At 39.2% G+C, this 25,120-nt stretch overlaps 1 protein-coding gene across 4 annotated transcripts in view; it reads right to left on the minus strand.

Annotated features, from left to right (window-relative positions):
• Positions 1-25,120, minus strand: part of KMT2D (lysine methyltransferase 2D) — a 108,007-nt gene that overhangs the window by 63,778 nt on the left and 19,109 nt on the right. For 3 of the 4 annotated variants that reach the window (XM_075265553.1, XM_075265552.1, XM_075265555.1), the window contains exons 2-22: positions 17,359-17,443; positions 16,527-16,641; positions 16,204-16,400; positions 15,654-15,763; positions 15,401-15,563; positions 15,151-15,316; positions 14,696-14,810; positions 14,029-14,210; positions 11,862-12,025; positions 10,693-11,573; positions 5,768-5,884; positions 4,930-5,040; positions 4,546-4,650; positions 4,197-4,378; positions 2,941-3,105; positions 2,739-2,848; positions 2,597-2,641; positions 2,281-2,490; positions 2,027-2,170; positions 1,819-1,935; positions 1,136-1,257 (exon numbers count right to left, since the gene is read on the minus strand). In XM_075265553.1, the coding sequence (XP_075121654.1) occupies positions 1,136-1,257; positions 1,819-1,935; positions 2,027-2,170; positions 2,281-2,490; positions 2,597-2,641; positions 2,739-2,848; positions 2,941-3,105; positions 4,197-4,378; positions 4,546-4,650; positions 4,930-5,040; positions 5,768-5,884; positions 10,693-11,573; positions 11,862-12,025; positions 14,029-14,210; positions 14,696-14,810; positions 15,151-15,316; positions 15,401-15,563; positions 15,654-15,763; positions 16,204-16,400; positions 16,527-16,641; positions 17,359-17,407 (3,570 nt within the window). In that variant the 5' untranslated portion in view covers positions 17,408-17,443. The remainder of the gene's footprint in view (positions 1-1,135; positions 1,258-1,818; positions 1,936-2,026; positions 2,171-2,280; positions 2,491-2,596; positions 2,642-2,738; positions 2,849-2,940; positions 3,106-4,196; positions 4,379-4,545; positions 4,651-4,929; positions 5,041-5,767; positions 5,885-10,692; positions 11,574-11,861; positions 12,026-14,028; positions 14,211-14,695; positions 14,811-15,150; positions 15,317-15,400; positions 15,564-15,653; positions 15,764-16,203; positions 16,401-16,526; positions 16,642-17,358; positions 17,444-25,120) is intronic. The other variant, XM_075265554.1, reaches the window with a different exon arrangement.

Here is a 25,120-nt window from a genome sequence, read left to right on the forward strand (position 1 = left end):
AGTAAGAACTTATTCACATGACCAAGTTTCTCGAGCGTGTGTTGTCCGTGGGAGAAAATAAAATAAAAAAATAAACCAAACACACCTGTGACCTGACCCTGAGAACTTGCTTGGTCGTATCTATACAATACAAAACTGAATCTTCTACATGAAGTATGTGAATGTATAATACATAATACACAGGATAAGTGTCCAATTGCTGTAAGGCGCCCACACTCCTATAGAAGTGAAAGGAGTGCTAGTCACGCAAGCGCACTGGTGCTCGCTCCTCTCACAAGAAGTCCACTGGGGGGGGGGGGGGGGGGAACTTTCAGTACCATGACTTCCTTATCACAGGGGACCCAATGATCAGACATTCGAGAGAGGGGCATTGCATGCACAGGGCCTCCAGACCCTACAGGTTTATATACTCATTTATGCCAGTTTATTAGCATAAATGATGTCTGGCGTAAATCTAAGTGGTGTAAATTTCAAGGTAGACACATGGCCTTGCTGGAGGATGCAACTGATTTATGTTCTTGTAGCTCATATCCCTCCTCTTTCATGCCTGAGCTATCAGTGCAGTGGGAGTTACATCCCTCCACTGCTGTGACATCACATCCCTTTCTGCAAATATCAACGCAGACTGCACTGGTGGTTCAGGCATGAGATGGCTGCAAAAGCTACAAACTCCCCAATGCACCAACTAGATCATTTGCATATGACAATTTTTCTCAAAATATACTAAAAGCTACATACGTATATTGGTTATTAGTGTAATGTGAGTCATTATGAGATGGTAGACTCCCTTTAAGTTAAGCTAAGACTATCTTTTAAAAGTCCCACCATGACTCTTTAATAAAGCTGTAAAGATGCTACTGTGAACAGAAGAAATGAAAGTTTGTTTTCTGCCCCATATTATGTGCACTGAAGTGAGCTGGTGGCCTTTACACCTTCTTTGCATCATCCCATCTGCATCTGTGAGCACAAGGTTATGCAATATCTTGCTTTTGTTCTTCCTCTGCCCCCATTTTTAACAACCAGAGTGGGAACATTTTTAATTAATGTATTTTACAAAGTGAGTAATTTCAGTTCTCACAAGGCCAATCTATAATATAAACCCCTGCATAACCCTGTTAAGTACGTGGTGACTCACCTGCAAATATGCCGGGAACATATCCTCAAGTTTACTCTTTTTTCTGCCTCTTCGCTTCTTCTTCTCATCGGTCTCTGTTGTCGCTGGTTCTTGGCCACCTTCTGCAGGCGTCTCTGGAGGAGCTGTGAATAGTCAGTCATGTAAGGGCTGTTTCAGATCAGGGCCATTTTCACTCCAGGAAATATGTTCTGTCGGCCACATTTACCAGCCCAAATACAGCTCAGCTAAACTAAACTCAACACGCCATTTCACTTCAACCAAGCCAATGCTGGGCTGGGAAAAGCAGCAGATACAGACTGGGGAAAACATGGTCTGTGTGTAAGGGTATGTTCACAGAGGAATCTGGAGTGAATTTTGAGGTAGATTCAAAATCAACTCTGCCTCCCATTTGTTTCAATGGAAGGCAGAGGCGGATTCTGTCTGCTGGCTGATATTTTCAGCTAGCAGAAAAGAAAAAGCATCCTGCTCATTGTTCAGACAGATTATGTCTGCAGATCCCACTGAAGTGACCTAAAGGCTGATTTTGGTCCAAATTTTGAGGATAAACCAGCATGAGAATTAGATCCCAAACTTTGCTTCAAATTCATGAATCCGATTTTTTTTACCTGACCAATTTCCTCTGTATCAACATACCCAATGATAAAAACCAAAGTCAGTGTACATAGAAGCAAGAAGCCACTCACCATCATCTGGGTGAATATCTTGGTTCTGGTTTTCACGAAAGGCCTCCAAAAAAGCTGCATGTCCTTTTCTCGACCGCGTGTGGGTTTTTCTCTGTCTAATCATGAAGCCACCAATTCCTGAAGAACAATTTTGCATGGGACATTGTGATGCTGCTGAACACAAGTGATATACATTTTTTCCCAGTACAAAGTGTTTTTTGATTCCTACCTGGCCTATATGGTTTTCTTTTCTTTTTGACATTGTCTGCATCTTCAGCCCCTTTTACCACCTCCATTTCTCCTCCGACTTCACGCTCAGGGGTGCCAGGAGGTTCTGTCTTAATTTCACACTCCATGGGTTCATTATTGCCTCCTAACATGATAAATAAAATCATTATAAGAAACTACACATTCACATTACACAGCAAATAAGACGCTTATGTAACCATTCTCCACGATGACATTGTCGCTGACAGGGCTCACCATCTGTTTTCTGTTCATCACAATCTGCATCCCCTTCCTTCCTTTCATCACATGTACCATGCTCTGAACCATCCAAGAAAATCTCTCCACCAGTGCTCAATCGGGACCGCCTTGGTTTCTTTTTCTGAAGAGGTGATAATGTGAGGCTACGCAGCAAGGCCATACCCGCCTCAGTCAGCCATACTCCTTCAAAACGAAAATACTGGGGCTCTGCAAACACAAGGCACACACTTAAAAACTAGACCGTACAAGCAACAAAATGAACGTACTGTACTAAGAAGCAGACAAAATGAATACAATTTAGACATATACTCACCTGGTTCTTTCACCTTAATAGGACTTGGTGGAAGGATTACAGGAACTAGTGAAACATGGGAAAAGTTGATTTAATGCTCATTTGCTGGTAACAAAAAAAAAAAAAAAATACAATAAAGGACTATATTCAGATCTATACATACCAACTGGTTTTACAATGAATGGCTGACAGGATGTGCAGTGAAAGCCTTCATCTGCTGCCTCCTCTACCTCCTCTTCTGTAAATAGGTTCTCACAGACTGCATGCAACCACCTGATGACAGAGGGAAAATACGATCACTTGAGTACTTCTTTTATACAGATGGACTTAAAAGCAAGTTTGCAGCCTGGAAATATATTAGTTACCTATCACAGTTTTGACACTGTATCAAAAGATCACCCTCCATATAGTTTAGGTGGCAAACAGGGCAGCAGACCAAACTAGCACAAGGAGCACAATGCGTATAATTGTTCTGCCATTCTGAGTGGAAGCCTGGACTGATCGCCCCACACTGCATGCAGCAAACGCACCTGCAAGAGAAATCGGTTACTAAGATCAACTGAGGAGTTTCACTGCTTGTGGCGGCCTCTCCTTTTTTTTTTTTTTTCCCATCAAGATGGAATATACTTTAAGGACCAAGGTGCTGCTCAAAGTAAACCGGGATTTTCAAGACAATAGCAGAAACTGTGATCACAGACAGATATACAAAAATGGCTACCCATTGGTTCATTGAGACTTTGAAAGGAATACAAACAAGACCTCATTGGTGATAAAGAGGTGCTCTTAGCACCACTGTTTGGAAGGTAGCCCATTATAGAATAAAACCTGGTTTTTAAAAGAAACCTAAGGGCATAATCTGGGAATAATTGCAAAGCCAGTATAACTCCTCCAGAAGGAAGAGATTCCCATCAACAGTTTCAAAGACTGCGCCTCTCATCAGTGCATGAGTAGGAAAATGGCTGCCTTTGTGAGAAGTCTCAACGTAGGTTAGAAGGAATATGGTCTCTCCATGAAACAATTCCAGAGCAACTTCTCATAATTCTTTGTCCCACTTCTCTATTATTCCCACAAGAAATTGATCAATTTATTGACAGTACAATTTCCCTGGTCAACTGGGTGTGTCACTACACATTGACACTGGTTGTACTGTCAGGTTGTGCAGTGACACTGCCAACGCCCAGATGTCAATTTATATATAAACTGCTACATTGGAATAACAAAGGAAATATAATGCAGTCCTCTAAAGAAACAATGTTCTAGAATTGCTTACGGGAATACAATTCATTTCTTTTAACGTTTAAGGATAGATTCAAATCTCGGAGTCTCTGCTGCAGATTCCACCGAAAATCAGCAGAGGACAGTCTTGCACGGTTTCACTATAAAAACAGGAGAAACCTGATGGACCCCATATAGTCTGAGAAGTCTGCCTGTAACTGCTGTTTTAGCGAATGGGCACATCGGCATTTGAGTCCACCAACGGACCCAAACAACGGCGAGCCCAGTGCAAGTGTGATCCTAGCCTAAAACTCGAATGTTAAAAGTGAACTGGTTATGAAGATTGACATACGAGAATTCCACAGTGGCATATACTTAAGACCATATTATTTAAGACGGTACTCACCATTTGCATTTCCAACCGCCCTTAGGTACTGTGTGAAGAGGAGGGTCGAGGCAGTATGTGTGATAACTGATGTCACAGTCATCACAGAGCAGCAAGCGAGAAGGATCGGTGGCCTTACCACACACTTCACAAACTATGCACTCTACACATCGCCAGCCCTTCAGTAGCATCACCTTTGTTATCTGGGTGAAACCAAGAGAATAAAATTAAAATTATAAAAATTTTTTAAAAAAGCGCATATAAAAAGAAGAATTGGTAATAGAATAATATACACCAATTACAACTTTGCAGATAGGGGAATAGAGACAACATTTAATGGAGGAAGAGAAAAAAATAAAATAAAGCATACCTTGCTGTTTACACAGTAGGGGTGATAGCACTGTGAACACTGGGAGCAAGCTAGAAGATGCCCCTCTGAACCACGGCCAAAACTGCCACAAACAACACACATATCCTAAAACAAGAAATAAGGGAAAATTAAAGAGCTGCTGAAATGCACATTGCCTGAAGTAACAAAATAACTAGTGATGAGCGAGTAGTATTCAATCAAATACCTTGCCGGCATAGGTATGTGTGTAATCAGCTGAACACCAAGGGGTTAAACGCTTTGAATATTCAATGCGTTTAACCCCTTGATGTTCGGCCGATTACACGCATTCCTATGTCGGCGACGTATTCGATCGAATACTACTCGCTCATCACTAAAAATAACCTATGTGCCAAAGTGACTGACCTGCATGAGCACAAATTTGTCTGTGTTGGAAAAGAGCACCACTGTGTTTTGCATGGTATCATCTTCCTCTTCCTCCTCCTCTTTACCCGGAGAGCATTCAGCATCTAACATCTGAAAATACAGTGGTTTAGATATTTAAATGAGAAACGCCAAGAAACGTTCCATGCTGTAAAGCAAGCTGAATAAACTGCATAGGATAATTCTATGTGCCTTTATAGATCATGATATTGTTTCCACTTGACTGGACTGGACAGTTAGGATTGATACAGACTGTTTTCTAGGGGTAAGTTCACACTACTGTTGTTAATGGCCTTTGTTTTCAACCTATGACAAATAAGAGCAACAGAAATGAAATGGCAATACAGTGCATGATGCAGACATAGGACCATCCATCTGCATGCTCACCAACGTACAAAACATGACCAAAACTACTTCCTTCAAGTTTGTCTACTTAACTAGTGGAAGAAAAAAAAAAAAAAAAAAGTTGCATATTGTGCATGCATGTTTTTTTTTTCCCGTAACCAGAAAAATAGACAAACATGCTGTGTTTTTTGTTTGTTTTTTTTACATTAGAGTGAAAGGGAACAGAGGCCAGACATAGAGGCACAGTCTTCATTTGTCACTCTACTGCGGTCACACTTTGTTGCTCTTATACTTTGATGGAGGAGAGCAATGGGCATTTATAATGGTAGTGTGAACGGCCCAGTTTCTGAGAAGTTGAAAACATCGGTTTTCCTTCCCATGGAAGCCGAATGCTTGCTTCCCCTTGCAAGAGATGCCAAACCGTTTTTCTACCTCCATGAGATTCTTAGCTAGACAAGTTACTGTCAAATCTCACCGGTAAAGTCTCAATGGAAGAGGTTGTAGACTTTAATCTTGATCTGCCTCTACCTCTGCTACCTGGCCCACTACCGCCTCTGGGTCGCCGTCTTCCAGGAAAGCTGCTGCTTCGACCCTATAAATGACATTATGGTTTTAATATACAAAACTCACAAAGTCATCATACATGGAAAATTGAATAAAAAATTCTAGAAACTGCTGTCATGCCTAATGCAATGAATGATGCTCTATTCTGTATTTATCATGACACAAATGTCAATCACCCAACTAGTACAACAAGTGACAGACCTCAAACAATTCACTACATTATTTACCGTATATAACTCGCTGCACATGCTACACTAATACTGGCAAATGATATTTCTATCATGGATGCCAGTCATGCTATGGTCACATCAGATTTTTAAAATCTGTTTAGCAGAATCATTTAATGGATGGCTAACCATTTAAATAAAGTAAAAATTAAAAAAAATTAAAAAAATGCAGTAGCACGTTTTTGTTTTTCTTTTTCCCTCTGAAAGAAGCATGGTATATTATACATTTTTTGTTGTTTTTAGTTTCAATGGTATGCACCATGGTGCCAGAGATATCAGTGCCACTAGTTTTGACACCAATATACCTCCACCTTTAGGAGGGCAGGCCTTGCGTCATCGCTGGGCGGTGAGGAATTATCCCCCTGACAATACTCCTCCATAGACTTTTACTGTCAGGCCCCGTGTATTTTGGTCCCGATTTTGACATGGGAAGCCGCGTAAGAATAGGAACAAAATGCGCCTGCCGTGGCTTCCCGCTTTGGAGTAGGCCCAAATGAATAGGCCTAGCCTGGTGGGTGCTGCCACGAGACGGACGCCGCGGCTGAATCAGATGCGGAATCCACCTGAAGAAAGGGCAGCTCGCTTCTTTATTCCGCTAACGGGAACAAACTGCAAGCAGAAAAAAGAACGCTAGCAGTCTGCATAGACCTCTATTGTGACGGGGGCAGATTTTGAGGAGGATTCAGTGCCAAAATCCACCCTCTCTTGCCTCGTATGAACGTGCCCTCAGAATGGCTGTTCCTCACAAAAAAGTTTTTTTGTTTTTTTAGGACAGAGAAATGAGACAAACTGCTCAATTATTATAGAAAATAGATGAAAACTGATGGCCAACCATTGACTGTCTGTTTTTAGTAGCCATAAATCTGCCAAACAAATGATCAGAGTGCGATGTTAACGGCCCCTATGACAACTAGAACGGTGTATGGTCGGGTCAAGAAACAGCAAATCTGCAAAATGGATTCTGGAAAAATCCCACAGGGAAATCAGAAGAAGATGGTGCAGATTTCCACATAAAGTGGTCAATAGAAAAATTACTAGAAGTAATGGCAAGTTCACACTATAACGCTTAGATCAGTGCACGTTTGCATATAAAGTATACAGCTGGGAGGAACGATATCTACTGCCAAACTTCGTCACTTATTCAGCTGTATCCATCATCCACAGCATATCGCCGTATTTCCAAGGTGTTGTGCTGCTGGTAATTTTGCATCTATTACACAATATATATTTATTAAAAAAAAAAAAAAAAAAAAAAAAGATACAAATGGCTAACAAGTGCATCCTCTCCATTATCCGACATTTGCACAAACAGGCCAATTATTGGAAGCAAATGTTCCTATGTGGCTGTTACATGGTTACTGCCACCGGTTCTAATAAGTGAAAATTATTCATTATGGGCAATTTCTCACTATGGGTAGCGACGTGGTGACAACACCCTGTTCCCAATAATTACCTGAGAGCAAGTTCTTGGAATTGCAGCGTAATAATAATATTTAAATGATATGATATATGATAGACCTGTATATAAAATCTACTACTGCCTACCGCTCACAGCTCAATAGTGACCGTCCTGAGAGGGCCTACAATTCAGTGTCATTTCAGCGGTCACCCATGGTGATGCCACTTCTGCATTCCTCCTATAAGTTTCTACATTTCCATTTGCCTTATCCATTCCATAGCACTGGCTCTCCCCTACTCATCTTTAACTGCTTTTGTCCTATTTCCACTGCATAACAGACTAGGAAAGTACCTGGTTTGGGCTCCTTTAAGTACACACTTTAGACTAGGCACCAAGTGAGGCAAAGACGTACCAAAAGGTCAAGTGGTATCACAATGACAAAACCGGTACATAAGAAAGGTACTTTCTGCAGTGGAAAAAGTTGTGTCAAGCTGGTACCATGAGGTAGAAAAGTCTCTTTAGATAACCGAAGAGTAATATGCAACAAATCTGAAGGAAGACTTCCTAACGGGGGGGGGGGGGGGGGGGGTTAAAGGGATGGAAAGTCAAAATGAGGGGAGGAAAAAAAATCCTGGGATGATCACTGTAACTTGCAATAAGTGATCCCTTTCTTAAGTTCTACTGAGGTCTATGAAGGGTACAGAAACAACGAAGCATACTGACTACTAGGTTTGCATACCTCCCATAAACTCTGACAGAGCAACCACATATTACAGGGGTTACATGGGTAATAAAGTCTTTTGGGAGTTTACTCACTGCACCATATAAAACACTCTGTAATATACATCTGGGTCCCTCATTCCACCTATTCTCACATTTTGACAGCGCTGTGGGGACCAGACGTGTCATCTCTCATGTGCTGCCACTTTGACCCTAGGTCATGTGACAGACCCCACGCTAGTCCCCCTGTTTCCACAGAGTAAAGTAGGGTTGGTCACATGACCCAGAGCTGAAGTCTTCGCAGAGAAGTCAGACAAGATTCCAAGACCCCTGTGAAATCCTATGAATATTACTAAGTGCACACAACCCCTTTAACAACTACCAGATATTGGCAAATTGTTAAAGGGGACCTTTCACGTCCTCAAGGCACATGCGGTGTAATATGCCGCTAGAAAGCTGACAGTGCGCTGAATTCAGCTTTCCTGTTCTGTGCCCCCGCTGAAGAGCTATCGGTGCCATTACCTTAGCTCTTCAGTGTCAGAAGCGCGTTTCTGACAGTCAGACACGCCCCCCTTAAAGTAGCATCTATTGTGCTGTACTGTACTGTGAGGGACCGTTGCCCCTAATAGTTGTGAGAGACCGTTCCTTCACAACCAGCGAGTACTTCTTCACCCAGTACTTGTCTATGGACGAGTGCTATCAGGAGGGGATGGGGCTGTTCCTCACTGCTCAGCGTCATAGCCGGGCGGTAAGGAATGCCCCCTCTCACAGTACAGCGCTATAGACGCTACTGTGAAGAAGGGCGTTCCTGACTGAAATGCCTTTCTAACACTGAAGAGCTAAGGTAACAGCACCCATAGCTCTTCAGCGGGGGCTCAGACAGGGAGAGCCGATAGTGCACTGAATTCAGTGCACTGTCAGCTTTCTAGCGGTGTATTATACTGCATGTGCCTGAAGACGTGAAAGGTCCTCTTTAATGGAATCAGTAAGATGCCCACCAGACACTTCCAGCATATTAACTGATCATGCCACAGGAGGTCTACCACATGCAGCAGAAAAACCTCTGCATGAAATTAAAGGCATACGCAGGTGCAGTAGAGGACTCATACACCAGCTACATGCAGAAATGTGAGTTTTTATATATAGCGGACAGTGTCAAATTTATTGGCGCCTGATTTTGACACTGCATCAAATCTCTACTATTTCATGCAATTTTATCTGGTGAGGTTGCTAACGAGTAAAACTCAGCTTTTTTCACTGAGCACAGGACTTATGCTAGAACAGTTTTCCACAAGCCCTGTCAAAATGCTAAAAGCACAATAGAGACATAAAATGGTAACAAAGGGGGCCTGTATCAATATCTGCAAATGCAACCACCAAAGTTTCAGGAATTTGGTCTCACTAGTGCACACACCGACATCACAATACAGTGATAATGGTGCAAGGAGGTTACACAACAGGATAAAATGTATGGTTGTTATAAAGTGTACAGTAATAAAGGAATTATACAGTGATGTCACTGTACATTGACAACGCGCAGCAGGATATCATAGCGCATATATGTGTATATATATAATTTATCACTGTGTACATGAGACCTCACAGGGAAAGCAGAAAAAACAAGACAAAAGCAATGACAGCACTTGATGTCACACAAGTGAGAGAATGCAGTGATGTCACAACATAGGAATTATGTAAAAGATAGCGCTACAGAGAAAAGAAAACATTCATCAGGAGTAACCACAGGGAACAGGGGCTTCAATAGTACTCACTAGCTGCACCATATGTCTCAGCGCAGTTGCTAAGGGCCTAACTACGGTACTAGGTCACACTCTCAGCCAGTCTAGAACCCTGCAGTGCCACCAAAGAGACTGCGAAGTACTGTATCACTCAGCATAGCCATTTTATGAGTTTGTACGGCCTACTGCTTACAGCTATGCCATTTAGAGACGTGAAATTAACAGCAATATCATAAACTTCAAGGTGACATCCTATGCCAGTCAGAAAGTCAGTAAAACGTCAGTGAAAGTCATTCTAATGGTATATAGACATTGATGTTTTTCTGGCAGAAAAAGATATGCAAAAATCAGCTACAGAAATTTCCCTGCAGTTGGAAACAAAACTGCCTCATTTACTTTAATGGACTGATCTGGTGGAAACCCTCCAAAGACTGGGCAGAATACTTCTTTTTTCTTTTAACTTTTCAAACTAGCTGAATTTTTTCAACTAGCAGAGAAAAATAATAGCATTGTTTGCCAACCACTGAAATGAATGAAAGGCAAGTTTGCAACAGACTTCACTGCAAAAAGCTATACCATGTGAATTTACCCTAACGTGTACAAATACTTTGGGGGTTTTTTGTGTATTTTTAGATGTAATGTCCAAAACCATCAATTAGAAAGAATATGCATTTATCAATTGTAACTACTCACTAGATAATCTTACCTCAATTCTAACTGGTTGGGATTACTCAGAACAGCTTCTACTTACATGTTTGACTCTTGATCGCCCTGGAGAGCATTTCCGTCTTGACTTCTCCCCATCTAACTTCCCAATTGAGGGGTCGTATAATAGAGAGTCATCAGTTTCTGGCATAGAGTCTGTGCAAAGTCTCAAAGACCCATCTTCCTTGTGCAAGCACATCTCCATACAGAGGGACCCGCCCTCGGGGTCAGGTGAACCTAAAGGATCAGAGTCGTGAAAGCTACCAGTTGTATCACCCTGGCTCAGATTGGAGATCTCATTTACAATGTCTGACTTGATGATAGTGCATCTAATGGGCATGTGAATTTTGTCCATGGAGAAATCCCCGGCAACTTCATGACCTATTGCATTGTCATTTTTTAACATTCCTGTTGTAGACTTACAGGGAAGCTCTTCAGAGTCCACAATCATTTCAGAGTCTAAATCAGACTGTTGCTGAAATAAACTATTGGAAGGGTCCTCTTTTGTCCTAGCAGGACTCGGGCAGGTTCCATCATCTATGCTCAGTGAGTCCATAGGTTGTGTGTCCTCATCTAGAGAGGCAATTGCCTGAGTCCTATCAGGAGTTGAAGGTATTAATGGAGAGTGGGGAGGAGGACTTTGTGAAAGTAAAGACACAATCTGTTTCTGTTCCTGGATGTTCTCTGTGCCTTCCTCCTCAACTTCCATATCTTCATCTTCGACTGTGACAAGTACAGGAGCCTCCTCAAGTGATGAGCATGGGTCAAATGTCCTCTCCTGTTGTGATGGTTCTGCTTCCAGAGGAGGAGGACTTCTAGTCTCAATTGGCAGCAATTGAAGCATCTCTGAATTGGGAAGAATCTCTGGAGCCTCAGCAGCTTCATTGTCTGAGGCACCAAGCCCATCTTCATCTGCTGTTAAAATGTCTAGAAAAAAAATATATATATATTATAGTAAGATTAAGGAATTTCTATGTACGGAGAACAGAGAAGTAGCATCAACTTACAACAGTAAGAAAACTTAGGAGAATGTACTAAACTGGTCTCTCCAGTTTTCTGGCACAAAAAAGGTAAGGCCTTTGTCAGTTTCCTGACATAGCTGTGTGTGTGAGAAATATTACCAACGCTGTTCACTCTGTCCATTTACTGAACTGTTCTGAGGGAGGACACAAAATGTTTGGTCCAAAAATGTCAAAACTACTACTAAATACCAACCTAGTGGTTTGGCTTCACATTCTGAGAGGGCTGTATTTGGGATCTCAACACTCTTCTCCTGTTCATCTTTCTTCTGTAAGGCAGCCTGCTGTTTGCTACATGATGGACAGTTTGTGCTGCGTGCTAGCGAGTCACACTTTTGTGCACAAAGTGAATGATGGAACCTGAGGAAATACACAAAAGAAAATCAAGCAATGTGCACAACATTAAATGATCGAGGTATAAAAAGGAACACTAGCCTTAAAATGACTTTTAAACATGTCAAAAACATTTATAGGAAACGAAAATTAGATGCTTGCTTACAAAAAGGTCAGCTCCCACGTAGGAACAAGGTATACCAAAAAAAAAAAAAAAAAAAAAAAAAAAAAGGAACAAAAGCTGTAAGCAAAAGTATAAGGAAAGTAATTCTGAACAGCTTCGTCTGCGGGTTGGTGTTGGCGCTGAGCCACTTATATTTAGCTAATTGCTGTTGTGGATGATCCGCCTGCTCCCGCATCTCGGCTCATCACAGGTCCTTTAGTGTTGTGTGAACCTAAATTCCTTCACTGCGGTCGTGTAGTGATGTCATTTACCGGGATAAAAAGTAGCCCATGTTTTAATCGGGGATCCTATCTATGCATGAGGCAAATTTCATGCAAATCTGTTCAGCCATTTTTGCGTGATTGAGGAACAAACATCCAAACCCACAAACATCCAAACCCACAAACATCCAAACCCACAAACATCCAAACCCACAAACTTATTAGTAGGATAGGATTAATAGGATTGCATATAATGTCTGGTAAATTTGGCCGTGTATCTGCGTGTCTATTTATCCTTGGATGTTATTCCACTTTCCTATACCACTTGCTGGAGTGAGATTCCAACAGACTTAAGTTGCATTTGATAAATCAGGTTTACAAAAACAGGCTAGCCACCCAGCAAATGTACATCATGTACCTTTCTAAGACGCCAGCAAACAAGCATTTTAAAGAAGATGCTAATTTACAGGCACTGTCCCAAAATTAACACTTATAACCTAGACACGGGATAGGGTTCAAATAATTTATGAAAAAAAACGTTTCGATAACCCCAGTCTGAATAGAACAATGGTGGCATACACGCATTGCAAAGTCATTCAAAGTCAATAGTGCTGACAAATATAATCAAGTACTGTACCCAACATCTCCATCATTCCCATCCCCCTTCTCAATTTGTAAACAGTGGTGTCCGATTAGTGGCAGCCCCTGTGATCAGACAATTCTCACTGTTCTGGTGTATAGGCGATGTGTGTTGAGTATATTAAGCACACATATTTTCTCTGTCACAAGGTTGCAGATTGACTATAGAAATACTTAGTCCATGTTTTTCTCCCACCCTTTTACATTGTAATACCCAAGAAGAGTAGTTAAATTGACATTGCCTGATCTTTAGCTTTTGCTACATTCATTCAGAGTTTCCATTCTTCTGGTCAGTCATAAAACCAGAAGAAAAAAAAAAAAAGGGGGAAGACAGTTGTCTAAAGATGGGCAGCAATAGATCCTGAGAGACCACACATGCTATATCAGGATCTGTCAAGTGTCCATTTTTTAACAGCCATTGCCTGGTCAGCCTTGCAGGACTTTTTTTTTTTTTTTGGGGGGGGGGGGATTCTGCTGGACTCTGCATCATAGGTTCTGAATTCAGATGTGAATGTAGCCTTACTGAGACAAATCTACCCTTTTTAATAACACACAACTGGAATATACTTTGAGGCCAGGGCCCCATGGGCAGAAACGCCAGGAAAAATCGTGGCGTTATACAGTATCAGCAAAGTGGATGGGATTCATGCAAATCCCATGCCCATTTTGCATTAAAATCCGCAGCGTGAGCATGCTGCAATTTCCAAAACAGGCGCGATATTCCAGCGTGTTAATTATATCTACGGAAACGATAGCAGCTTTCCCGTAGATATAATGGGAACAGAAAGTCTGGAGTAAAATTTTCTGTTCAAAGCGCTGTGGGAAGAACCGTGATGCGTTTCCTCCATAGTTGTTGCTTTAGGGCAGCGTTTCTGGCCCATGGGGCTTTAGCCTAAAATGGCAAATGTTTCACACCACGTAGCCGTTGCACAGGAAGTTCTTTAAAGTCTGTATTATATGTTATTACACAAGCCAAAGCAACATGTAGGAAATCTAAAAGATCATACTTTGAGCAATTGGGGCACTGATTCATGTTCTCGATGGAGCCCGGCTGGTTACACTGAACACAGGTCTCTGCTAGGCATCTTTGCTCTTGGCATTTCTTGCACACAGAGAAGTTCTCATACCATGGACTCCCAGGTTCCAACTGTGCTGTGCGAGAGCCACAGATGCGACAGACACGGCAATTCTGTTAACAAACATTGTAAAACAGTTTACTGTCAGGAATAAAGTTTAATATTACTCCAGATACTTAACGACATTTCAACATCATAACCTAGGAGAGCAAAGGTGCTAATTGAGACTATGTATTTAAAACTTTTAATACTCCTTCCACCCACTTCCACCCCCCTCCTTGGTTTTTGTTTTTAAATAACCTAAAACCATGAGAGTTTGCCTTTCTGCAGGATTTTCTTGTCATTTAAAAACTACATCAAAAACTCTCGAAACCCAGATCAATTCAGCACTCAGCCCTCTAGAACAGCTGAGCAACAACTCACATTGAGATATATTGGCAATATGTAATAAATCACTTTTATAAAGAAAACATAGAGGAAATGGTTGAACAGAATTTCTGACAACCCTGGTAGAAAAGTTCTCATGCCATGGACTTCCAGGCTCTTTAGGGTCATTCCCAGTTTCATTATTTAAAAAGAGAGGAGACAACTAAAATACCTTGCATTTCCATGAGCCTGCAGGCAGATCCTCAACGGCTGGTTTCAGACAGAAAGCGTGATATCCTTTGTCACAAGCATCACATACCAACATCTTTGAATCCTTGCCAGGTTTTCTATTTAGGATTAAAAAAAATGGATTAACCAAGAGTGACAGTGGCACATCAAAGGACACCATATTTACCATTATGAAGCCGTACCACCCCCGTTCCACACACCCACACACGGTTTTTCCCTTGACAGTGCAGAAGATAGAGCCCTGTACTTAGTCGGCTATCTCCGACGTTCTCACTGAAATGAGCCTGACCGCCACTCCATTCAGAATAGAGTACGAAATTCCCATGATCTCCTGATCTGTCAGGGTCTGAGCAGGCATGAACGGCGTAAAAAAATAAATAAAATCACAGAGCACTAATTCCTAGGGTTTCTACCCAATGTGTTTTCTTTTTCTCCTACCTGCAACTTTGGCACACTTTACACTCAGGACACTGCCAGCCAGACCGCTTCAATGGAGTTACGGTAATCTCCAGACAAGATCCATGATCGTGCCGTCCACAACTGGTGCAGAACAGGAGGTCTGTGAGGTCGCCAGGCTTGTCACATACCGTGCAACAAGAGTCGTCTAACATAGGAGTAAATAAAAGACATGAAATACTGCTTTTCTTCTTTTCCCTTTCAAAATGATAAACAATGAATCTAAACTCACCCATTGCAGCTGTTTCTGCCACATGTTCTGTGCACAGCAATTTTAAGGTCTTCATTGACTGGAAGGATCCACTCGCAGCAGCGCATGGAAAATGATATCGGCGCAGACACCCTGTCGAGTGGCACTGAATGGTAGCACCCATCCGTTTACAGTATTCACATTTCTATAAAAGACAAGAGAATATTTTTTCTGCAAAAAAAAAAACACACACACACAATCCTATGGAGATAGCAAAGATCAACTGTTTACAAACCTGTGATATCCCTGAGAATACAGCTTTATCCACATTAGTCAGTCCACTTCCTTCCACATGCTGGACTCCAGACGACCAAGATGCACACCAGTAGTGAACCCAGCAATGACCTGTACATCGGAGCAAAACAATGAGAAAAAATAGCTGTAAAATAAATAATCACTAATGCTAGGCTTCATCTAGGGACACTAGCTGTGTGTCACTGATATTAAACACTTTACATAGATTACATTCAGTTTCATGGCACCTCAAATGCTGATTTAAGAAAAGAAAATTCAGCCAAGACGTTACTAAAGTTAAAAGGTCATTGGCCTAAACGCTCAGCAAAAAAGTTAATAAGGCTAAGTTCACATTTGAGTCTCACTTAAGACTCCACTACAGAAGTCACTGGATAGCAAAGTCCTGGACGGAGGACTCTGTCACTTTCAGTCTGAAAACTGGTGTCAGTAGGCCCAAACAGTGAAGAGCCTGGCACAGATGTGAACCTAACGTTATATTGCAGGATACAGACCCATTCTCTCAATCACTTATATAACCATCACACCCTAACCTGAAGGTTCAAAGAGCTCCTCTGGTAACACAGACTCGGCAAACCCAATAATAGAAGGATCCAAGTGCTCTGTGTTGATCTCTTGTACCCTACACAGAGCAGGATCTAGTTGTGGGCGGCCTGGTGAAGGATCAAACCGCACGAGTTCCCGTTGTCCCTGTGGACTCCATTCTCCGCAGTTGCAGAGAGCACAGCGCCTGTAATGGAAACCAATAAATAATTGTAACCAATGCCATCTACCATTATGAAAAGTTAGTAGGAGGAGAGCTGTGGTAAATCCATACATAAAAGCATACTTCTAATATAATAAGCATTCAACATACCTTCTACATGGAGAGCCCGGGACAGTACCATCCCCTACAAAACATGCAGCTGGCGATAAACAGCTGGGCTCATCGGCTTCTGCTTCACAGGCCACATCAGAGGCATTTTCATCAGCTAAGTGGATAAATGACATGGCTATAGAGAAACTTCCATTAAAAGCTTTTTCAAGACAAAGATTTTGGTGACCCACGTTTTGAATAAGTCATTACAATATCGGTGAGAATAAGACACCCAGAACCCACAAGAGATCACAGCATTCAGATGAATACTATGGCCCCCTACTATCAAAGCATGGTACGTTGTACAGAGGCTGTACTTGGGACTGCAGCTCACATGAATGGGACGAAGCTGGAAACCAGCCAGGTGGCCAATAAACATGATGTCAAGTAGCCACTTAGATAGGCTGTTCTGTGTGGACCTCAGGTATCAAACCCCTTCCAATTTACTATTGGTGACCTATTCTCAGGAGAGGTTACCAATATTTTAGTCCTACAAAACCCCTTAAAAAAATGCTAGCGATCACCTAAATCATGTCAATGAAGACTATATGCCAGAAGTAATTGCCTCAAAAATCAAATTATGATTTCTAAAGCATTTTGCACTGTGTGCTGAAGCACAGAGTGAATCTTATCGGATGTATGAACAATCTTATACCCCACACAAAACATCACGATGCCAAGCTAGACCACTGCTTTGTATGGGCACAAATGACGCAAGCTACTGAAAAATAAAGGACAAATACTGAACTGGGGGGGGGGGGGGGGCGGGCGTCATTATAGTCTGCACACAGTTTATGTTATTTAAAATACAAATAAAATTTTAAAAAATTACCTGACGCTTCAGATTCTTTTTCCTCGCTGGATGGTTTCTGATCATCCATCCCTAGCCAAAAACTGACTGACCCTTTTAGGGCGACCTACAGAGGAATAAGAAGTAATTATTATTATGGCAATAATTCTGCTTGACAACCAGAACACAAAATTATTATTTACACCAATTTAAAGGGAAAAAAAAAAAAAAAAAAAAGTAGTTGAAAAAAAATTATTATAATATAGTACTCTAATTTTTTTTTTTGTAAATGAATCTTACTAAAAGACTGTAAAATCATCATTCACATTCCAATTTCAGTAACATTCCCGAGGTCCCAGAAAGAGAGCTTGTGCTGTTCTGACACAGACAGTGAGCTTCCTCCCCCTGTCCGTGTTGGTAATGTGGTGAGGGGCTGGCTATCTGGCTTGGTCCTTCATCTATGCATCACCAATGAAGAAGAAAGGGGGTGGCTTAGCTAATGACCAGATCCTGGAAAGAAAACTCTGTGCCTGTCTCAAAAGACAGCAGAAGCTACACGTCTTGGACCTTGGGTAAGGCACTGAATTTGGAGCATCCATGAAAATATCAAAATTAAAATAAATTAGCAAGTACACATGGATACAATTTATATATACCATTCCTAGGTTTAGGATTTTGAAGTAGATCCCACACATAAATCCTTATAAGTTAAGTAATGGTTGACATGGAGGAATTTGATGCTGGAATTGTAAGGCAGAAAATTTCTACTTCAGGAATGTGAAGCCAACGTTTGAAGAGGAATGTGATGCCAATTCTACAAATCTGCTCCAAAATCCACTTCCAATTCATTACAACTGGAGTTTTAAGAGTATGTTCACACAACAAAATTTGGCACTGAATTTGATATGGATTCCACCTCCAAAATCACCTCCATATTCTGCCTGAGGCCAATCTCCAATGATTTCAATGGGATGAAGATGCTGATTTTTAAGTTAACAGAGAAATAAGTGTCATGCTCAATTTTCAATCTCAATCTGGATGCTACATTTATGAGCTATGAAAAAAAATATTTGAAGGCCATTTTGAGGCAGAATCTCCATTCCTCCATAACCTTATTTACTATGTGGATTTTTGCTGCACTGTGGAAAAACTCCATAAAAAGGAGCAATTTCTGCTCTTGCAGATTTCACAAGGAGAGACTGAAGATGAGTCACATTGTTATACAAGTGGGATAATCTTTGTGCAGATCTAGTGATCGGCTGAAGGAAGTAGAGACCAGCCGTACAGTCCTCAAAATGGAGATTATGGAACAGGTTTTATTTATTTATTTTTTTCTAAACAAATTGATGAACATAGTAAAGTCTTTGGTAACATTTATATTGCTGAACTAATTCTCTATATATGCAATTTATTAATATATATATATATATATATATATATATATATATATATATATATATATATCGTCTCATTTGAGATTTATTGCCTTCTCTGATCACTGCGCTTTTGTTTTGTGCATTTCTATTTCGATGCTACTTGAGGTTTATGGGCTGGTTGCGATTCTTGGTCACATGATCAAAACTAGAAGCCGGCCTCTCTCTCCACACCCAAGTGATTTGATACTGGCAAATTAGAACTTAATTAGATAGATAGATTAGATAGATAGATTAGGATAGAATAGGATAGATAGATAGATAGATAGATTAGGATAGAATAGATAGATAGATAGATTAGGATAGAATAGATAGATAGATGGATAGATTAGGATAGAATAGATAGATAGATGGATTAGGATAGAATAGATAGATAGATAGATAGATTAGGATAGAATAGATAGATAGATGGATAGATTAGGATAGAATAGATAGATAAGGATAGATTAGGATAGAATAGATAGATAAGGATAGATTAGGATAGAATAGATAGATAAGGATAGAATAGATAGATAAGGATAGAATAGATAGATAAGGATAGGATAGATAAGGATAGATTAGGATAGAATAGATAGATATAGATAGATAAGGATAGATAGATAGATAAGGATAGATAGATGGATAGATTAGGATAGAATAGATAGATAGATGGATAGATTAGGATAGAATAGATAGATAGATGGATAGATTAGGATAGAATAGATAGATAAGGATAGATTAGGATAGAATAGATAGATAAGGATAGATTAGGATAGAATAGATAGATAAGGATAGAATAGATAGATAAGGATAGAATAGATAGATAAGGATAGAATAGATAGATAAGGATAGATTAGGATAGAATAGATAGATATAGATAGATAAGGATAGATAGATAGATAAGGATAGATAGATGGATAGATTAGGATAGAATAGATAGATAGATGGATAGATTAGGATAGAATAGATAGATAGATGGATAGATTAGGATAGAATAGATAGATAGAATAGATAGATAAGGATAGAATAGATAGATAAGGATAGATTAGGATAGAATAGATAGATAAGGATAGAATAGATAGATAAGGATAGAATAGATAGATAAGGATAGAATAGATAGATAAGGATAGAATAGATAGATAAGGATAGATTAGGATAGAATAGATAGATAAGGATAGATTAGGATAGAATAGATAGATAAGGATAGATTAGGATAGAATAGATAGATAAGGATAGATTAGGATAGAATAGATAGATAAGGATAGATTAGGATAGAATAGATAGATAAGGATAGAATAGATAGATAAGGATAGAATAGATAGATAAGGATAGAATAGATAGATAAGGATAGATTAGGATAGAATAGATAGATATAGATAGATAAGGATAGATAGATAGATAAGGATAGATAGATAGATAGATAGATAGATTAGGATAGAATAGATAGATAGATGGATAGATTAGGATAGAATAGATAGATAGATGGATAGATTAGGATAGAATAGATAGATAGATGGATAGATTAGGATAGAATAGATAGATAGATGGATAGATTAGGATAGAATAGATAGATAGATGGATAGATTAGGATAGAATAGATAGATAGATGGATAGATTAGGATAGAATAGATAGATAGATGGATAGATTAGGATAGAATAGATAGATAAGGATAGATTAGGATAGAATAGATAGATAAGGATAGATTAGGATAGAATAGATAGATAAGGATAGATTAGGATAGAATAGATAGATATAGATAGATAAGGATAGATAGATAGATAAGGATAGATAGATAGATAAGGATAGATAGATAGATAGATAGATAGATAGATAGATAGATAGATTAGGATAGAATAGGATAGATAGATAGATAGATAGATAGATAGATAGATAGATAGATTAGGATAGAATAGATAGATAGATGGATAGATTAGGATAGAATAGATAGATAGATGGATAGATTAGGATAGAATAGATAGATAGATGGATAGATTAGGATAGAATAGATAGATAGATGGATAGATTAGGATAGAATAGATAGATAAGGATAGATTAGGATAGAATAGATAGATAAGGATAGAATAGATAGATAAGGATAGAATAGATAGATAAGGATAGATTAGGATAGAATAGATAGATATAGATAGATAGATAGATAGATAGATAAGGATAGATAGATAGATAGATAGATAGATAGATAGATTAGGATAGAATAGATAGATAGATAGATAGATAGATTAGGATAGAATAGGATAGATAGATAGATAGATTAGGATAGAATAGATAGATGGATAGATTAGGATAGAATAGATAGATAGATGGATAGATTAGGATAGAATAGATAGATAGATGGATAGATTAGGATAGAATAGATAGATAGATGGATAGATTAGGATAGAATAGATAGATAGATGGATAGATTAGGATAGAATAGATAGATAGATGGATAGATTAGGATAGAATAGATAGATAAGGATAGATTAGGATAGAATAGATAGATAAGGATAGATTAGGATAGAATAGATAGATAAGGATAGATTAGGATAGAATAGATAGATAAGGATAGAATAGATAGATAAGGATAGAATAGATAGATAAGGATAGATTAGGATAGAATAGATAGATAAGGATAGATAGATAGATAGATAGATAGATAGATAGATAGATAGATAGATATCTGTGTATGTAATGTTATTTAGTACCATTAGGAAAATAGGCAAACTGCTTATGATTTTGGTTAAAATTTCCACTTTAATTATAACTTCCATGAATAAAAAAAACAAAAAAAAAACAGGGGTATCAGCATCTAAAGTAATAACACCAACATTCACAAAAAAAAGTTTCATTTTTCAGACTTTAATTTTCTGTATTTCTTGTCTTTATCCGGATCTCCTTTTGGGTTGATCTGAACATCACATGACCGCTACCTTGTTCATGTGACTTAGTATCACATGATTTAATGTCACGTGACTACATAGGTTTAATATGGATATTCCTCTGCTCTTTCATGAAACCAAATGTTACATCTTTTAGGTAAGAATGGAGCGAGGTAGCACAACTTTATACATGACATATGTTCATTGTAACTATTATTTCATCAATATTTTTTGTTTTGCATTTTTTTGGTGAATTCATTTATATCTTCACTATAAACAGTTCTGAGGATTCCCATATATGTATCTGTGTTCCTGTATTATGTAATTTGGTCATGCATATATTTGTATTTGAGAACTATGACCGTAGTGTATATGTTTAGGGCTGTATTCACATGTAGTGTTTTGTTTTTTTTTTACATATCAGCTTCCTTTTCTTGGAGGTAGTGATGGGGTTAATTGTTTAGGGTGTGGTTACACACACTATATATGGGTAGTCTGATACTTTATTTAGTGTGCTATGACTAAGGGATGCAACAACATGTCCCGAAACGCGTAAGCTGATATTTTTTCTTCTGTCTTGTTCCTGGAGCATGTAAGAGGTTTCCTTTTTATTTTTTGATAAAGTAAAAGTTATATTTTATTCAATGGTTGCTGGACATACTTTTTTTTTGTGAATGTTTGAACATTGTTGACCCCTTGCAGTTGGGGTTTTGTCCGATGCAACCATATCGGATCTACAATTGAGTCGGATGTAGCATTTATCTTTTGTATTTTAATAACACCAACAGGAATCTATTTTTTTTATAAAAATAGCCTTTTCATTAGGATAGGCCATCAATATCTGATCATGGGAGGATTGCTTCTGAGGCAAGTGCTACAATATACAGAGTCATGTGGTATTACAGGAGACCTGAATGGGAGCCAAGCTGTAATACAGCTCTGTACACTGTATATTGTTGGCCTGATAGCAGTCCTGAACTCAACAGATATTGATGAACTACCCTGAGGACATTCATGAAAGAAAGAAAAAAAATATTTCTGGATAACTTCTTTAGCTATAAGCGTTTGAAGTGATACCCTGCACAGTCTCGTCTTCCCTGCATTACACAGGAGTCTGCTCATCCTTATAACAGATTTCATCTAATGATGCACAAATACAGTGATAATATGAGATTAAATAAGGAATAGAACGCACCATATTTCATAGAAAGTCAAAATGTGTTAACCCCTTAAGGACCAGGCCATTTTTTGGTTTCGCATTTTCGTTTTTCCCTCCTCACATTTCAAGAGCCATAACTTTTTCATTTTTCAGTTCACAGAGTCACATGATAGCTTATTGTTTGCGGGACAAATTGTACTTTGTAATGGCACCATTCAATATGCTGTGCAATGTACTGGGAAGCTGGAAAAAAATTCAGAATGAGGCGCAATTGGAGAAAAAATGCATTTGCGCTATTTTCTTATGGGTTTAATTTTTACAGCATTCACTGTTTGGTACAAATGACATGTTACCTGTGTTCTACGTGTCAGTACAAACGCGGTGATACCAAATTTATATAGTATTTGAAATTTTTTGATACTTTTAAAAAAATGATAAACTTTGCAAAATAGAAAAAAAATTTGTGTCATCATGTTCTAACACCTGTAACTTTTTCATATTTCCATGTATGGAGCTGGTTGTGGTGTCTTTTTATGCGGGACAAGACGTTTCTATTGATACCATTTGGGGAAAGATCCGATGGTTTGATCACTTTTTATTCAATTTTTTATAGGAGGCAAAGTGTTGAAAAAAACGCTTTTTGGCTGTTTTTATTTTTTTTGCCGCTACGCCGTTCGCAGTACGGGATAAATGTTTTAATATTCTAATAGTTCAGGCATTTTGGAGCGCAGGGATACCTAATATGTTTATGTTTAATGTTCTTTAATTACTTTTATAGCTGATCTAGGGAAAGGGGGGTGATTTGAACTTTTATATATTTTTTTATTTTTTTTAATACTTTTAAAAACTTTTTTTTTTCTTCTGTTACATTTATGATCAGACCCCTTAGGTACCTTGAAACCTAGGGAGTCTGATCGCTCATACTATTCACTGCAATACTACAGTATTGCAGTGAATAGGAAAATCGCAGCACTTCTATTAGACGATGCCTCTGGCATCGTCTAATAGATCTAGTGCAGAGACAAGCCTGGAAGCCTTCAATAGGCTTCCGGCTGTCATAGCAACCGATCACCGCCCTCTTGTGACGTTCAGGAGGGTGGCGATCGGCAAAACATGGCGGCGCCCATGCCGCCGGCGCCATTTACACACTGCGGTCACGTTTGACCGCAGTGTGTAAAGGGTTAACAGCAGCGATCGGCTCGGGCACCGACCGCTGCTGTTAGTGGCAGGTCCTGGCTGTATTATACAGCCGGCATCTGCCGTGTATGGAGCGAGCTCAGCGTGTGAGCTCGCTCCATACATCCCCATGCGACCCATGACGTACAGTTACGTCAAGGGTCGCTAAGGGGTTAAAGTAAACTACAAAATGTATGAATGTCACAAATGCTGCCAGAAAAATACATTTTTTGCAACTTTGTTTCACTTCATTGAAGACTTATAAATAAATCAGTCAACAGCAGCTTCCAAATAGTACAGTAAAAACAAGTTGTCACTGCAAAGATAGCACATACATAATATCTATTATCTATCTATCTATCTATCTATCTATCATACACACGTCAACAAATGAGTTGCAGTGTATGGAGGGTTAAATCATTTCGAGCAATCAGCATCAGTAAGGAGCCGGTCATACACAGATTTTGGACAGCCTAATGAATGATCCCACCTTGAGCAGTAACATCTAACCTCCCCAATTGGCTGTACAGGATATTTTTAGCCACTGGTCTGAACAACTAAACCTTTTTCAGCCTGTCTGTTATTGTGAACGTATGCTTGCAGTATTTTCATTGTCAGACGTGTCTATCTGAATTTGCTTGTGCTCACTCCACCTCTAAAGACTTCTCAGAGTAAGAATCAGTTTAGCAATAGGATTGAGAGCATGGAAAACAATTTTTCTTTGATAATATGTATTACAATATTTCTAATATTGCACAAACACTCTGGATACATTCACCGTATAAGATGTGTAACAGTGTAAACACAAGAGGTGAATACAGAGAGTTAACAGTCCTAAATAATAGCTGGTCTAATGTGGCCATATAGGCAACAAGCGCTCCGAGGAACATTCGCTGCCAATAACAGACCTGTCTGCTGATTGGATAATAAAGCCATTAGCTTCACACATTACGTATTTGTTGTTGAATATCGCTAGTGAAAATAATCCACTGGCACAGAAGTCCACTGCACATTTCATTTGCTATAATACTGAACATGAAATCCACAGCCACATCAACTACACACAATAAAATAAAATACACTATGTTATATATTGAATACTAGAGATAGATAATTGAATATGCTCAGATTTTATTTTGAAAATGGATTCACACCTTGGTTTTTACACAGTGTGTGAACA

The sequence above is a fragment of the Leptodactylus fuscus genome, chromosome 2 (assembly GCF_031893055.1).
Source record: "Leptodactylus fuscus isolate aLepFus1 chromosome 2, aLepFus1.hap2, whole genome shotgun sequence".
Lineage (NCBI taxonomy): Eukaryota > Metazoa > Chordata > Amphibia > Anura > Leptodactylidae > Leptodactylus > Leptodactylus fuscus.